General features: G+C 41.4%; 1 protein-coding gene across 5 annotated transcripts in view; it reads left to right on the top strand.

The window, feature by feature from the left end:
* LOC102682607 (rab GTPase-activating protein 1) overlaps positions 1-17868 on the top strand; it is a 141834-nt gene that overhangs the window by 38848 nt on the left and 85118 nt on the right. For all 5 annotated transcript variants that reach the window (XM_015366670.2, XM_006640528.3, XM_015366669.2 and 2 more), the window contains 6 exons: positions 3181-3291; positions 3822-3888; positions 5449-5551; positions 6121-6290; positions 8609-8777; positions 11027-11120. In XM_015366670.2, coding sequence (XP_015222156.1) covers positions 3181-3291; positions 3822-3888; positions 5449-5551; positions 6121-6290; positions 8609-8777; positions 11027-11120 — 714 coding nt within the window. The remainder of the gene's footprint in view (positions 1-3180; positions 3292-3821; positions 3889-5448; positions 5552-6120; positions 6291-8608; positions 8778-11026; positions 11121-17868) is intronic.

Below are 17868 nucleotides of genomic sequence, written 5' to 3'. Positions count from 1 at the left end.
TGCAGCTTTAATGTGTGTACCTGTTTGTATCTGTACCCATTTTCGTCAGACACTTCTTTTGAATCTGCATTCTAGACACTCATGCCTGTGGATGTAGTGCTTTTCTCATTGTATAAACCTCACAAGACTCACTCTTGCTGAAAGTCTTCTTGGCACGCAACGAGATTGGAAGTGCGCTGACAGATGTGACAAGATAGGGGTATGCTTACGGCCGTTGACTGTACTGAAACCCAGCCTCGGTATCAGGCTGCTGTTCCTATTGATGCATGCATCGGCTGGTGAGTTAGAAACTGCCGGGAAGCTTACAGCATCCGTAATTGAAACATGCACCACTGAATATCTTCCAGTCTGCACGGAAACGTAAATCATGCATCACTTTAATTGCAATAATTCATTTTTTTTTTTGTTTCCATGCACTTTGTGAATGGAGTGTGGTGCAAAGTAAAATACAATTCTGAACTTCGTCTTTCTTGAGCATCCTCGCTATAAACAAAAAGTCTAAATTTAGGTACTGAGCTTTTGTATGCATACAAATGGTTCCTTTCATTTATCACTGACTTTAAAACCTTACTTCTGCTTGTATGCACAAAGAAATGGTTTCAAACTAACAAGTCATATTTTTCATGTCATATTTCTGTCTTTTTTGTCATGTTTAATGGGAGTCAGAACCTTAGCAAGAGTACACAGTGTTGGTTAATGTGCAGGAGAGGATATTATATTTGCCAGAATCTCTCAGCCCCTACATTTTATGTTAAACAGGGAAGCTGAATATAACATACCTGTCATATCTATAGTATCCAGACATTTTCAGAAGTGATATTTGTGCTGGAGCAAGAGGAGCAGAACCTGTTTCCTGTCTTAACAGAGTTTTCTCTCTTCCCACAACTTAAGCACTAAGACTGGCAACATAAAAAATATAAATTGTTTATGACCACAAAAACTTAAGGAAAAAAGGAATTGTATTCATAGAAAAAGCCCTTCAAATTGTAAATGTAGAGCACCATTATAAGTACTTCGGTATATTCATCCTATATACCTTAACCTGTATTACCAGTAAAAAACAATATTATTTTAGTGTGATCTATGTTACATTAGCAGTAGAATATCATGGATGTTTGTAGGCCTTTTCCCTTAACTACAGCAGAAGATGGGCACTTGACGATATAGGAAAAATCTGGTATTAGCGCTTCAGCAAAATGTTTAGACCACTGATGGTTTCAGGTGGCAATTAATTCTGATTCTTTCTATTAAAGATGCATTCAAGCTGTCTGGTATTAGTTGACACATGTTATAGTAGAGGTACTGGGCTTGTGAGAGTGTCACTAGCTTAATTTCAGAGGTAACTGGTGTGATCATACTGCTGAGCTCTCGATTGTTCTTTCTCTGTGGTTTGTCTAAAGCTGCTCTTATTCTTTGGTGAGCTCGTCTTCTACTGATGGGCTTAACTGTAGCCACAAAATCTATCCTGCAAGTTCAGGAAGGGACTCAGATTGCCTTAGGTTGCATTACTTTGCATTTTGTTTATGGAAACTAGCTCTTAAACTAGTTCTTCCTCTTGTCTTCAAGGCATCTTTGATTAACTCCTGTTTCTGACATCTGTGGGCTCTGATGTTGTCTTCTTTGGTTCTTGATTGAGTAATGAAGTTGAATAAAAAATCACTCCGGAGCTGTGAACCAGCCGTGCAGCAGGGGCTGTGTTTAGTGCTCAGCTGCTCTCTGGCTCCTGCTGATCCAGCTAGGGTTAGTCCATGCGGGGCTCCTTCAGTGTCAGCCTGCTGCAGCTGGGTTTAGTCCATGCAGGTGGTGCAGGGCTCCTTCAGTGTCAGCCTGCTGCAGCTGGGTTTAGTCCCTGCAGGTGGTTCAGGGTTACTTCAGTTTCAGTCTGTTGCAGCTGGGGTTAGTCTCACCCAAAGTGAAGTACCTGCTAGTGCGAAAAGGGACATGCTTCCTTGATCACCTATACAGCATGCTCACACCTCTCCCTGACGTTACCATACACGTGACTTGAGATTCTGCGGCCTTGGATTAAACTATGTCAATATTTAAATCGTTCCCTAACAATGGCAACCGCTAAGGACAGTTTTTTTCCTTCCGAAAAGCAATTTTGTCTTTGCCTTGTTATATAATTCAGGGGACTGTTATCGGGCCATTACACTCAGATTCTCAGAAGGAAGAGAAAGGAATAATTGTTTTTTGCAGTAGCATTAGACTCTCCCTTTGTTGTGGTTTATAAAAGTCTGCCAGGAAATGAAAAATTGCCATTTCCCCTGCACTCATTTGCCCAGCAGCCTCTATCGAGTTTTCATAATATTTTTTTTAAAGATGCAATTTATTTCAGTAATGGGGCTTTACAATACAAGACCTTTGGTGGGTTCATCTTCTGAGATCTAACCTCAGACAACACGTAATGAGTGTGATGGCTTGAGCAAAACTGTATATCATCACATCTGACAGTCATGAATAGAGGTGCACACATATTGCGTTTACATAGCTTGTGTAACACTAATTTTCAGAATGTTTTTCTTCTTCATGGGTAAGATATTCATGTATAAATGTCAGTTATTTTTAATGCTTAATTTCTTCACTGGTTCACTAGAATCTATATGTTAAATTGTGTGTGAATAATATGAAATGTTCTTTGTGTAATTAGTTTATTCTGATAATTTCCAGTTTCCTTTATATCCTTTCCATAGTGTTTTATGTGAGAGTCACAGTATTGATTATGATGCCATTTCTATAAGTTCAAAACATGTAGATCATGGGTGGCCAACCCAGGTCTTGAAATGCCACAGCTCAGCAGGTCTTACAGTTCCTTCTGAAATTACCAGTTTGTCTAGACCGAATGAGTTTTGAACAGTTTCACAAGTTAATTGGTAAAGGGATAGCCAGCAGTGGTCCCTGGAATTTTCAAGTTGGATGATGTCTGATCTACCAGGTTGAACAAAAACGCCTCCTTCGGTGGTCAAAGAAAATTTGATCTCGATATTTAGAAATGAATAATTTAAGGACGACACCCCAAACCTACTGGGTTGTGGTTAACCAAAACCAGGTTTGTCCATCCCTGATATAAAAGCTGATGGTAACAGAACATGCCATGAATGACCCCAGACCCTTGCTGTGGACCTGTGGAATCTGTTAACCTGTTGTCTTGTTTGTCTGTGTGTTGGCGGGGTGGGATAGTGCTGTAGCAAAAGACAAGGACAAGCAGTGCTTCAGACTCCGGCCCGGGATGGACAGGAAGATTGTCATCTACGTTCAGCAGACTTCCAATAAGGAGCTTGCCATCGAAAGGTAAAGACGGCACAGCGTCTTTTCGCTGCCGGGTGTCAGTTCATGAGGGACTCGCGAATGTCACTTTAAAACGAGCGATGTGACTCTTTTTTTAATACAAGGAGGGCATTTCAGCTGTTCTCTAGTAATCAGACTTTAAATTCATTTGCAAAGACAGGAGAATGTCATTGTTCTCATTCGTGGTACTTAGCACACTTTCTCATCGGTGGAAGATCTCGCTCGCTCTGTGGTTGTGATTTGGTTAATTTCTACCTCTTGCCTGCTGTGCGCATCATGATCATGCAGTAATGAAGCATGCATTCACATGTGATTTCCAACTAAATTAATGTCTAATGGGCCTGGAGAAATCTTGGTAATAGAATATTTGTTCCAATGAATAATACTCCAGCATTTGTTCATTTTGAATCAATGCTTACTTTGTAGATCAAGGCTGCTTTTTCAAAGTTTATGTGCTGTCAGACGTATCCATACATTACTTCTTTGATCATATTTACAACAGAGGCTGAAATTTTGTTTCTCTTCTTTTTAAGGTGCTTTGGACTTCTGCTCAGCCCGGGCAAAGATGTTCGTAACAGCGATATGCACCTGCTGGATTTGGTAAGGGGCTGTTTGTTTTCCCTTTGCTTTCAAATGTTTTAACTGTTCTTTAGGGCTTTGATATAGATCTGCATCGGAGTAAAAAGCAGAGCAGAGCCATACTGTAATGAAATACACAATGCTATAAAATCTTTTTTAAGCACTTTCTATAAAGCATGCAGTGCAAAGCAGGACTATACCCTAATCCGGTCTGTGATTAGGATGTGAGACCCCTTATACACACATGCATAATGTAGAAATGCCAAGTAACTCATGAAGCACAATTTGGGAGGTTTTAGGAAACTAGAGCACCAAGAACAAAGAATATTCCCCAGTACTGAACGCAGGTCCAATGAGCTATGGTGGAGAAGAGGTGAGCAGCACAACACAACATGTTGTTCGTAAAGGAGTTCTTCACACCATAGTGTACAGTGTGGCTTAATCCCAGTCCTGTAGAGACTGAGTGATCTTCAGCTGCCTCTGCGCCTTCTCACTCTGTCACCACTGCTCTCATATAATTCCATGGAGATAAGAGGATTCGTGAACGTTACAAATCTGAAGTTTAAATATTTGCATTTCGTCAATAACAGAACAATTGTTTTTCTTTATGAACAGGACACGCTATTACACTGGTACTTACGTGTGGTTCCCTCACTGATGTTAGCTCAGGGCTGCGCTTTGCTAGCTCAGCGGTACATGCGAAATGGGATTCTGCATTCGGTTCCAGACAAGTTCTGAGAATTCTGATTACATGTCAGGCTCTTCCCTCTTTGCATGACCTTGTTTGACCTGAGATTTGATTCCGCTGAAATCTTTAATTCACCTTAAGTCCCCTTCCCGTGCATTACTGTGAATGAGCTGAGTTTGCTATTCCTTTTTATTTCATAAACAAAGTGTTCAATTCACAGGCTTTCTTTTGTATTAATATCGTTCACGGAAGTGTATGGGATAAATTATTCAGGCAATTGAGAGTTCACGGAATTCTAAAAAGAAATGACCTACCATGTATAAGGCCGCACAAAGGACTCTTCTCATTAGTGTTAACCCTTAACTTGCAAAACCAAAGAACTGCATTAAAATGTTGCTAATTTGATGTTGAGATTTTCTACATGACATCTACTAGCTGAGCACAGTATAGCATGTACAAGTCTGATAGCAGTCCTGTAGTTACCTCCATCAGCTGCTATTTTTACAATAACATGATTATTTTTATTACTACCTTTTTTTGGGACTACGTTAATATTATTATCTGGAATCCTGGTTTTTCCAGGCGTGAAAGATTGTTTCTGCATCTCTCTTCCCAGAGGGAGGCTCTGGTCGTCACCTTGCTGTCTCTCTGCATTCAGCATTTATTCTGAACACTTTTGTTGGTTTTGCCAGATAGCTTCCACCATCCAAAAATTCTGAACGCAATGAATGTGTTAAAGTGGAATTGATTTAGCCTGGACTGATGGTCATTTCTGTGATGGTGGGATGGAGCTGAGCTGTTACCATTTAATGAAATGGGTACAGTGACCATTCTTGTTAGGACGGACGCCACACTGACTCACTCCCTGCTAATGTTTCTCTTCCCGAATCAAGGAGTCAATGGGTAAGAGCTCGGATGGGAAGTCTTATGTCATCACAGGGAGCTGGAATCCCAACACTCCACACTTCCAGGCTGTCAACGAGGAAACACCTAAAGGTAATTCTGAGTTAATGAATTGGACTCAATTGGCTACTACTTGCATCAAAGGCAACTTAAAGGGGTTGCAGTTCTCTTCTTTTTTTTTTACGGATTAATTAGTAAAGTAATTTGGAGTGAAGGCCATTGTTTCAGTGTTCAGTAGCTGAGGATTCCCCTCTTGGATTTGAACTCTCAACCCCGCTGCCAAAAGTTCACAGCCCTGACCACTGCTTTCCACTGCTGCCCTCATCACAATTTCTGATTTCATTCAACCACCATAGGATGGAAGGTGAAGAAACTTAGATTTGTGAAGCCACAACAGTGGTGCAGTGTCCAAGCAGTCGTACAAAAGCAGTCTTGGCTTTTCTAATTTGACGATCTCCATTTGTTTTTGCTGGCAGCCTAAAGGCTGATTTTAGTCGCCCAGGGTGTTTTTTTTGTGTGACCATTTTTTGGCTCAAAATAGCTACAGCCATGATCTACCCCCTCTGTCTAAGGCAGATATTTCTTCCTGTTGCAGGGGGTTGACATGTGCTCCTTTGTGTGACTTCTTCCTGAAAGCTCAATGGGGTTTTGTTTCCTTGCAGATAAATTAATGTACATGACGACAGCGGTTGATCTAGTTATCACTGAGGTGGAAGAGCCTGTCCGATTCCTTCTGGAGACGAAAGTGCGAGTATGTTCCCCTAATGAGAGAATGTTCTGGCCTTTCAGCAAGAGAAGCTACACGGAGACTTTCTACCTAAAGTTAAAACAGGTGGGGAATCACTAAGTGCCAATCGCTGTCATTCGTGTGCATTTCTTAATTCATTTAAACATAACCAGCAGCTATATCATCACTGAAGCTCAGCAGGTCTGAGCCTGGCCAGTACCTGGATGGGAGACCTCCTGGGAAAAACTAAGGTTGCTGCTTGAAGTGGTGTTAGTGGGACCAGTAGAGGCGGAGAGGTGGCACTGTGGCTAAGGATCTGCACCTGTGACTGGAAGGTTGCTGGTTCAAATCCCACAGATGGCAGAGGAATCCTTCTCTGTTGGGCCCCTGAGCAAGGCCCTTCACCCCAACTGCTCCAGGAGCGCCGTACAATGGCTGACCCTGCGCTCTGACCCCAAGCTGCTCTCCCTGTCTGTGTGTCTCATGGAGAGCAAGCTGGGGTATGCGAAAAGATAAATTCCTAATGCAACAAATTATATATGGCTAATAAACTGATCTTATCTTATCTTAGAGGACACTCATGGGGTCTGTGTGGATCCTAATGTTTCAATATAATGATGGGGTCAATGTGCTGTCCTTCAGTTGAGACATAAAACCGACTCGCTCTGGTCATTAAAAATTCTAGGGTGTTGCTCGAAAAGAGTAGGGGTGTTACCCCCAGTGTCATTGCTAAATTCCCCCCCCCCCCCCCGGTCTTTACCAGTCATGGCCTAATAATCACCCAGTAATGAACTGGCTTCATTACTCTGTTCTCCTCCCCACTGAGAGCTGATGAGCGTACTGAAATGTATTATTATTAACATAGGCTATAGAAGATCTAGTTTGGCACAAAAGCTCCTTTCATGAACACATATATTGTGACAGAGCCTAAGACCGTGTGTGTCTATTGCGCGTATTGGGGTAAAATGTACGTTTCACAAATCTCTTGCAAAGGCAATGCTGGAGAATGTGTTTCCTTACTCGTTTGTTTCAGTTTTCCACATCTCCCCTTTCTGAAAGGAATCGTGAAATAAAATCTAGCTTTCCAATTATAAAATAGTAATTTAAGAAGTATCTTCATGGAGGTATTCAGTATCTGGAAGAAGAGTTATTTTCCTTATCTGTCGGAGAAATGTGTGCTGACTTCTATGCATGTAGCTAGCTTGATTTAAATACTGGTTAACCAGAATATAACAGATTAGGAATATGTACTGAGTCCCTGGAGGGAGAGAATTTGGAGGGTCTGAATTTCTTTCATTTTTGTAGCTGAAAGAATACTAATTTTGGGCCAAGGTTATGAACCACAGGCTTCACTGTGTTCACGATAATGTTCAAAATAAAGTTAGGAGGATTATTAATGACACTGGTATGTTTCATAAAATGTGATCTAAATATCTTCTGAGGACATTTTCTATAAATCTGAAGAATGGCCTTGGCAATTATCATGAGTGTTTTTCTTCATAGCGGCCTGTAAAGAACCTACTATCTCACGAGGTGCCTTGTAAGAATGAACTCCAGAGAGTCTACCCTTGGGACCGTATTAAATTTGAATCTCTTGGAGTGCCATTGAATTATTTCAGTGCAGCCATAGAACGAGGCCAGGATTAGTGGTTTAGAGCTCTTTTTCGTTGTAGGCAATGCTGCCGAAAAAATAAGAAACCGATGTCCTGAATTGAAGTGCAGATCCTGTATTATTGGAGCAGGAAGGTCATTTTCCAAACCATCCACTTAGAAACTGCAATATCTGTTTCACCCACTTTATTCTGTGTTTTTGAACACCTTAATATCCTTGATGTCAGAAAGAACTAGTTACTGGTGCTATTTGTTTTATTGGAATTATACTGACCTCTGGGTTCCAGTTGTAAAACTGTCATGTTAAAAACCTATCCTGTGGAAAAAAAATCTGAAAACTGAAAAAAAAAACGGTTTGTCTTGGCCGGGCACTGTGACTGTGGAGGTTTTAACCTTTTCAACATTTTGTCCCTTGGGTGGCATCTAACATTAATGAGAAATACATTTCTGACATTTCTTTTTTTTTCGGAAAATGTTGAATATGAAGAAAACAGCAGCCTTGGTTTGATGTTTGTCGGTGGCAGCTGAGAACGGTAAAAATTAACCCAGAGATAACCCTTTCACACATCTCACATTAGAAAATCTTATCCCAAAATACATTTTTTCAAATTACAATGGCAGATGTGTTCACTCTAGGATTGAGCTTTAAGTGAAATTGTTTTTTTTGGGGGGTAAGAACTTTGTTTTACACCCCTGTGGTTCTGCAGTGCTCTGCTTTGCTTGTTGAAGGATGATTTACCGACCCTAAATGCCACCTCCAGGTTCCCAACCTTTTGTTTACAGTTTTGCGTCAAAGTTCCTTCTGATTTCAGATGGATCGGAAGGACAGGAAGAGTAACGCAGACACCCTCTATGAGGTTGTGAGTCTGGAGAGCGAGACGGAGAGGGAGCACAAGAAAACCACAGCCAGCCCCTCCATCCCTCAGTCCACATCCCAGAGCTCAATGATCCCCTCGCCCCCTGAGGATGACGAGGACGAAGGTAGGCCCAGGCACACTGTATATCCAGCGGCACCTGCTGTTGGACCTGTTCACCATTGCAAGCGTGGGCGCCGACTATTCAAATTCTGGGGGCTGGGGGAGCCAAAAAATTCACACCCCCTCCCATAATGTTTTCAGTCTCTATAAGTTATCTAAATGCACAAGGTGAAGTCCACTTAAAAACATTCAACTATTTTTTTTAAGTCCAGATGAATAACAAAAGCTCCACTTTTGTGCCCTTGTTTTTAAGCTGTTATTTTATTACTGTATCTATTTAAAAATACAGTAGCATTAATGTTTAAGAGTGGTTGATAGAACAATGCCTTTTGCTTAATCTAGAGTAAAATAAAAATGACCATGCTTTTGCATTATGCGTAAAGTGTTAGCTGGATTAAACTCGGTTTGCTGATGCGCTGTAATGGAAATGACTGCAGCGGGGATGCAGAGAGTGTTCATCTTGTTGGACAGAATGGGTGCGTCACTCCGAGCCGACCGAGAGTTGGCAGATCAGGCTCTTCGTTTCATTGCATTCTTCACAGAGCTAATCAGGTCACGAAGGGGTGCCGTCGAATTTCTCCACGAGTCTCCACGCCTTGTTTTAGCTGGTCAGAGTAGGAATAACGAGTTGGGCCACTCCAACAAGCAAGAAGAGCTCGAACAGCAGGTGACAGGTGTTCCACAAGGCTTTGAAATATCTGTCCAGTTCCATTGATCTAGCGGGTTTCCCTTCGTAGCTGAGGTTATGTCTAGGGTTTTGGTATTGATCTTCACATCCCACTAGTTCCAACATTTCTTTTTAGTACAAATAGGAATCTGGGAGCTGCCCTGGCCTGGACAGGTGATCCAGAAGCCAATTGGTCACTATGATCAAGGAGCTGCCATGTTGTCAATAGGCTAGAGTTATCAAACAAGTGTGACAGCATGGGACACTGCTGTAGTAGGTACCTTTCATCAGATCAGATGTGACACTGAGGTTCTTATTCCATGCTTATTAAAGATCCCATTGCCTGTTTAGGGGTATAACCCGGGTTCCCTAACAGATTCCCACTGGGCTTATACAGTTTACCCATGTTCAATTAATGAAGCAATTCCTTATGTCTCCTGCTGATGTGCATCCAGGTGGGCAGTGCTTCATAGGTGGTTGAAGTGGGTCCCCTCGTATGTGTGAAATGCTTTAAGGCTCCTTTGGAGTGAAATTTAATAAATGCAAAACATGAACCATAATCCAAACAAGCAATCAAACTAAATGTTGCCTGCTTATTCTGTTTTGGCCAGTGGGTAAATATTTTTATACTCGGGTGTATATATATGTATTTTCTAATATTAAATACGATGTTGGTTGTTGTACATTTAAAAGAAAAAAACAATGCAAAACAGTGCCCATAGCAGCAATTAGCACTGAGTTATTTAAAAGCTGCATTGCACAATTGTAGCATTGCTGCAGCTACAGGATTCATGCACAGTGTGCTCTCTCATGGCAGACACAGCTGACATGTGACTAGCCAGTTTGAGAAAATCCACGTCTCCGAGATCTCGTTGGAACCCTAAGGTCTGGAAACCAAGTAGCACGATCTCAAACAGTTTACCATTGTTTTTTCAAACTTTTCTTTCCCCCAGAACTTGCTGTATCCTAGTAGGCAGAGACCACATCGTTACCCTTAAATAGTGTTAGAAGGGATCATTTCTCCCGCCTTTAAAATTCAACTCATTTGGACCGACCTGTCCCATTGGAACCAAAAAAATGTGACTACATTTCGGCAGTGCTTTCTGAGCTCCTTCCTCCCTGCGAGAAACAAAGTGCTGTTGAATGTCTTTGGTAACAGAAACCTCCACAGCCTCATGTGCTCAGGGGGGCTCCAGGTCAAACTTGGAATTAGATAGATACGTTATTGAACCCGTGAGGGAAATTGCAGTGCAACAGCAGCTTAACACAGCAACAGTGTAACGAATGATACAATAATAATAATAATAATACAATACATACAATACAATCAGTACAGTGAGGGGTGCACTAAAAGATTTGCTCACAGTCCGGACACACAAAGAACAAACTAGAACGGAACAGTACACAGAAAAATCGTATCACACATATGAATATAAATATAGATGTAAATCTAGATATAAATATAATTGTCTTGCATGGGTCCCTGTGTGTTTGACTGGCATCCCGGGCAGCCTCCACCACTTGACGTGTTCCGTCAGTGTCTCTCCAGTCACCCCTGTGCCTCTGTGTCCCTGTGGTTTTCCCAGACAACGACGAACCGTTGCTGAGCGGCTCTGGAGACGTGTCAAAGGAGTGTGCCGAGAAGATACTCGAAACGTGGGGGGATCTGTTGTCGAAATGGTGAGTGGGGTTCTTTTCCGGAGCCTCTGTGCTCCTACACGTTAAACCACGGACATGCATTTTAGGTCACTTTTTTTTGTTTCCTACCGCTGGATTTCCTTTCCAGGCGCTTGGTGTTCCCTTGCACAGGCACGTGGTCAAAATTACCGCTCGCCCATTATCTTGTTCAAATCAAATCCTTGCTTTCGTTTTCCAGGCGTTTCTGTACACTGGCACCACGGTGCTCAATCACATTAATAAAAAAAAAACAGCACAGCTGCAGGAGATACGGGCTGTTCCCCAACAAGTAATGACAGATTTAATCGAGTTCAGATATTGAGGGGTGCCATGTTTGTCTCAGCCAAAATGAGAAATTAGCTAGGACACCAGGGTTAACATTATTTCTCTTAGGATCAGGGATCTTTAATGACCAAATAGCTAGGACATCTTAACCTTAGCATTTCATCCAAAGGACTGTATCTCTTACAGCACTCTAGTCATCATACTGGGGCATTGGTTTGGAAATTAGTGTCCAGGGGGGAGATCGCCACCTACTGGTCCACCCACACTGCTTATATCTGCAACCTGGTTCTCCGATTCTAGTACTGACCAGGCTCGGCCTGCTCACCTTCTCCAATCTGACAAAAGTCAGGCTTTACGGTGGTAGTGCTGCTGTGTGGCTGGCCGTTAATGGAGGAGTTCTTGAGTAAACCAGATTGCACAAGCCCAGTCTGTGAAACGGGCAGTCTTAAACATGCTCACTAACGCACGAGGAAACACAAAATCATGTAGTAACCGAGTACAAATTAAAGTCTTATTGAATTTGCATTGCTTTTCAAAGGTTGGACTGTGTTTGATGACAAGCGATCAAGCTATTTAAGGCTTGCATGGAGTATTTTTCTGAAAAGGGGGCTCCCAGCACGATAGGTTATTTTCCTCCAAAGTTGTTGTGCGAACAGACGAAAACTTGTGTTCTAAACTAACAGTAACATTTTCAAAGCAGTAATTGTCTCTTTATCTCCATTGTGGCTGCTCTCTTTGTTGAAAGTAATGTGGACTGACCTAATTGGTGATGAGTCCTCCTATTCTAATCTGCTTTTTCCCTTGCCCCCAAGCTACCCTTCATGTGACACCTATCATAGGATGCCATAAATGCTGAATGATTTCCTTGTGATTCATTGTTTAAGAGCAGCAGTGAAAACTAGAACATTTCAAGGCACACTGAAAATAAAAGCACTGTCATGTAGTCTAGATGAAATTATATGCTCCACTGCCATTGTATTGAGGCCATGGTGATGTGAAAGTGTATAGTTATCGGAACACTAACCTGCTGTGTGTATATGGAGGGGTCGGGTGATCTGAACATTAGCTTGTGGTCAGAGGTGGCCATCAGAGCATCATCAGACTTAGAGAGAACTTCTGTCCCATTTAAATCTGCTTTTCACTTAGATGTAAAAAACGAAAAAGGACACTTTTTTGTCCTTCACAATTTTGCCAGAACTTTCTCCTACAGTTTAAGTTTACCTTATTTGGAATGGCAGAACAGTACTGAACATTTTTTTTTTTCCAGGCGACTATGCAGTCCTGGTCAGGGTGCTTTTATAGTTGAATAGCAAGTGTATTTTTCTCAGTATATCAAATAGCATTGCATGAGAGAGGTATGTGAATCTGTTGACGTACGTAAAATTTACAATCTTCTCTGCTGCTGGCTTGTTTTTTTTTTAAACCCAGAAGAGATTTGAGAATTCACCAGGTCTCCAATCATCTGGGCTTTCCTCAAAAGTCGCCTAAAATGTCTTTTCCCTTAAAATTTCAGAATATAGCTTGTTTGTTTAACATTTAGCTGCTGAACAAATGCGAAGAATCACTGTGGAATTTCCAGTGAAGCTTGATAATACAGCTACTTTTCCAGGCTCAGAAGGGAAGTGCTTTAGGGTCTGCAAAATTTGCTCATTTTAGAGTTTGAAGTGCTTATCAAGCTTGGAAAAAACATCGTTGTTTCACTTCATAATAGAATAGATACAAAAGAGCAGAGCAATTTTATGAGGCCAAAATATTGAGATATTTCTGATTTACTGTATGTTTAGCCATAAGCATTTCTCCTTAGGTGAATTTTGGATAGCTTGGACAACTTTTCTTATGGATGCTTTACTAAAATGAATGCTTCAGGCTAGCTTATCTCTTATTATATTGTCATATTGTCCATCTTGGTTTGAAGGTAGTTATTATTGTTACCAATCCAGGTACGTCAATGTGAGTTGAAAATCAGTCAATAGCACATTTTCCACTTGGATATTAAATAGGCAGTGCTTAATCATACCGATAAACCTTAACGCTGTCTTGTAGGGAGATCATGAAATATGAGAGCTAAACCCTCTTAAAATGAGCATCACTCAGTTTTTTACAAACTATACAACTGAGGACAGCATTTTAAATAAACAACAGATCTGAGCAGTTATACTAACAATAATTTGATAATATCAAATATCTGTGCAATGTGTGTGATTTAAATGCAAACATTGCTAAAAGTTTTTAACCCCTGCATCCTAAATTAGAGCGGTCAAGGGAATCAGTTAAATTCAGACACTGAATCATATTCTCACTCCTCTTTGCTATTCCCAGCCCCATGCATTTGATTAAAACATCGAGTATTATTTTTTCTAAAAAAAAAAAAGCTTGGGAATTTAATTAAAAGGATGCTAAAAATAACATTTTCATTAGTTGCCTTTTTGCACTCTTTTCTCAGGCTTGGAAAGTTCATTAATCTTTTGCACATACAGTCTGTGTCGGAGTGAAATTAGACCAATCCCAGGGTTACTAACCTTTATAGTCTGAGGCAGTTAGTCTTTCTTTGAAAAAAGAATGCAGAGGTCGGGTCTGCACTGCAAGGGTGCTTTCGTTTTCTTTCTGTTTGGGGGGGGGGGTGCACTTCCCAGAGATAGCTTTTTAGTTGGAATTAAAAACTCTGCTTTTCCGGCTGCAGAAAATTTGTCTCCACGCCTGGCAGCGTTTAAGAATGGAAGATACGCAGGTGTTGAGTAACTGCTATCGTAGAACAAGCACTGATAAAGCATGCAGGAGGAAAAAGATGTAAAACTGTGAATGCAGCATTCTGAGCACAATGGGAGAATGTAATTCACGAATGTTTGTTTACTTTGAAGTTAAATTGATTCCCTTCTGGCCTAATTATTGTGTGCGAAGAAAGCTTTCTGAGGAAGTATCCCAGCACACAACGTTCCAGAGCAGTTGGCGAGCATTTCTAATAGCGGCCTGCATATTGTTCCCTGAAGACTGGAGGGAAATCGCTTTGATCTTCCCAGTGTAAATTAAAGAGGCTGCCGTGAGAGGCCACCTGAGACTGTCTATTCCTAGAACTGCATTAATAGAATCCGGAAATGTAAAAATGGGCCGTGCAGCCTTTATCTTCATGGCGCATTATTGCGGCAGTGTAATTTTTACCGCGAGCCTCCAGAAAAAAAAAGAATCCAAAACCGTCGGCTCTCGTGGAGTGCCAGCACACTCCCAACACTAAGACGCCACACAGAAACAGGCTGAATCCAAAGCTTTACAGCTGCCATCTTCCTCGGGGTCGTCTCTCCCTCTGCCCACTTCTTATGAGGATTTTGGGGAATGTGTTGAGGATCCACGGGAGGGACAGGTGGCGCTTTGCAGAGGACCGTGTCATTGTTACAACCCTGTTCCTCATGTGAGGGTTTCCCCTCAACGGGAAGAGCTATTCTTCCGAAAGGGAAGTCAGAGTAGGGAGCTGTGTCAGCATGCGTAGGCTGAAGGTTGGTTCCACTCCGAAAAGAAAAGACACATTCCAGTTGAGGAACTTTCTTCAGGTGTGAAGAGGCTGGGAAGCACACCTGAAGAAGTCTCCACTGCCGCAAATCTTGTCTCTTTTCCTTTCCTTTCAAACCCTAAACCTCCACCTGTTCCATTGATTTTTTTTTTTAAATAACGTGCGAGATATTGGATGTATTCAATTATTTGACTGCATGTCATAACACAGTCATGGTTTGATAACATTTCAGGGGTTTCTTTTCACTGTTTGTCACAAAGCTTTTTGTGTTTTGAGCCTGATGGGATTGCCATTAAAGAGGCAGTAAGGTTGAAAAGCAACTTCAGTATACGTATCGGTTGTAGGATATCCCTTGGAATACGCAGTGATACCCCTGCATTAACCTGGAATTGGATGCTGTCGGATTCGAAGCTTTGAATTGAATTGTTTTGCACTGAAGCGCAAGATGAAATGCGGTGTCCAGTTGTAGGTAGCCTTCTCCTGTAGTACGTGCGAATGCGAACAGTTTTTCTCGTCAACGAAGATCAACAAATCGGTTTTATGGTCAAGACTCGGCGATGAACATTTACAAGATAGGCTGATTCACGTGATATCAGGCGTAATGTTTGACGTTCTGGTCTCTGCAGAACGCTGTCAGTGAAGCAGCCAGAATGAAGAACTTCAGAAATAACCTTACATGATGTCAAGTACATTGTGTAAAGTTAAGCAACATGTTTCAAATAACAATTTCAGTTTCAATTATTTTTTTTATATTTGTATGTGTATGAATGTGGCCCATTGATTAGCGTATTTGATCAAATGTGAGCCCCCTATTCATTTGAGTTTTAAGGTTTTAATTGGGGAACTGCTTTAAGGTTTTAATTGGGGAACTGCAACATATGCTGCACACATGACCCAAAACCGCTGAATGAAAATGCATCATAAACTGTAGTCTGTTTTCATTCCACTTGTTTCTTTTGGTTGATAACTTCTGAAAGTTACAAAAACTAAAGCGCTTTCCAATGAAAAGCTGTTGATAGTCTTAACATGTGGCTGACAACTTTAAATAGATTCAGTTTCCTAGTTTCTTTCTCAGCAGATGATGAAATGCTGCTGTTGAGTATGTTGCTCTTAAATTCCTTTTATCCCGTGCCTAAATGTCCCCCAGAAGCCATGTCACATTAGTGGTTTTTTTGCTACATCTTGAATGTGGCTGCTCTGTATTGCTCAAGAGGATGAGGCAATGACTGTTTTTGAATTGGCACCCAGAGTGTTTTAGGAATATTTTTAAACATGTGCAAATTTGTTTTCTTATTTCTATGCGCCTGCGTTTTGAGCAGCACACTGTGAAGAAAACCGTTCCCATATCTTATGAGTGAGACTCTGCTTTTTGTCAGGGTTTGATCAGAGCTGTTGCTGGACAGATGGCCAGCCGGTCAAAGACCAGGAAATTATTATAATAATTGATAATTGCTTACACTTACATAACGCTTTTCTGGACACTCCACTCAAAAGTGCTTTACTGGTAGTGGGGAATCCCACGACCACCACCAATGTGCAGCCCCACCTGGATGATGCAACAGCAGCCAGAGTGTGCCAGTCTGCTCCCCACACACCAGCTCTCAGTGGGGAGGAGAGCAGAATGATGAAGCCCATTCAGAGATGGGGATTATTAGGAGGCCATGATTGGTAAAGACCAATGGGAAATTTGGCCAGGTAACACTCCTACTCTTTTAAAAAAAATGCCCAGGGATTTTTAATGACCACAGAGAATCAGGACCTCGGTTTTATGTTGTGTCTGAAGGATGGCGCCATTTGTCAATGAGGAAAGACACAGTTCTTTACGTTACAGTTAAATTCCAGTCTTTTGAATATCCAGCGTTACCCATTTTTGGGCCACTAAAAATGTATATAGTGTAATACACTGCCTGCACAGAGGTATAGCATTATGGGGGAAAACTGTTGCACAAAACCTTGTTTTCTGTATGGGTATTCTTCAGTGACAGCTGGCGATTGTTGGTCTTGGCAACAAGATTGTTATAAACTCTCCTCGCTTGTTACGTGAATGTTCCCAGCTTGTCTTGTTTTTCAACACAAACAGTCTTAAGAGTCTCCTAGAAATGTGGATATTTATTTCTAGATTTTTCTTGTGCAAAGCTCTCTTGCCGTGGCCCCTCGTCCTGCCCCCAGCCCCAATCTTCTCAAATACAGGTCGCTAGGTCGTTGCCCATTTCTTCACACACAGCCTCTTTAAAGTGACATCAGTTTGTTTCATAAGCTACAGCTGGGTTGTGTTGTGAAATATGCAGTAACCTCAACAAGTGCCAAAACTGAATTAATCCATACTTGTGACCCAATTATTTTAACCCTCCCCCTTCTGTAATCTTCAAACAAGCAAAGATTTACAAGCTAACTTGGTAGATTCATTACAGTGCTTTTTTTCCCCATTAATACAAAGCAAAATACTAGTAAATATGTTTTTTGGTAATACATAACCCATGCATAGTGTGACTTAATTGATATTCATTGCATACAAAGAAAATTTGAATAAACACGCAGAATCGTTTACTCCCCTATCAGCTGGTTCCAATTCCTAGAGATCATGAGCAGCAGAAACTGGCACATTGCAACAGATGACTTGAACTAATCCACTTCACAGAAATCCTTTCCTGCCTGATTGAACGTTCTGAACTAGGCTCAATCTAGCACAATGGCATGTGATGCCTATAGCTATGGTCCTCAATAGCTAGGGATCTCAGGATCCACCGAGGTTCCAGGTGGTTGGGGCCACCTAAAAAGGGACATTAGACTGAAGCAAAGGGGCCTTCTAGTTTGTATTTTCTATCTTGTGTTTGTGACGTTATCTTTGAACTCCTTATGGATGAAGTCCATGCTGGACTGGGGTAGAATTATGCACCTAAGTGAGGCAGAAGAAGATCTTTCTTAATGAGAAAAAGGCTCATCTGATGAACTTCAGGGTAAGGC

The sequence above is a fragment of the Lepisosteus oculatus genome, chromosome 24 (assembly GCF_040954835.1).
Source record: "Lepisosteus oculatus isolate fLepOcu1 chromosome 24, fLepOcu1.hap2, whole genome shotgun sequence".
NCBI classification, from domain to species: domain Eukaryota; kingdom Metazoa; phylum Chordata; class Actinopteri; order Semionotiformes; family Lepisosteidae; genus Lepisosteus; species Lepisosteus oculatus.
Note: the sequence above shows the minus strand (reverse complement) of the source record. Positions and strands in the feature narration are given on the sequence as shown.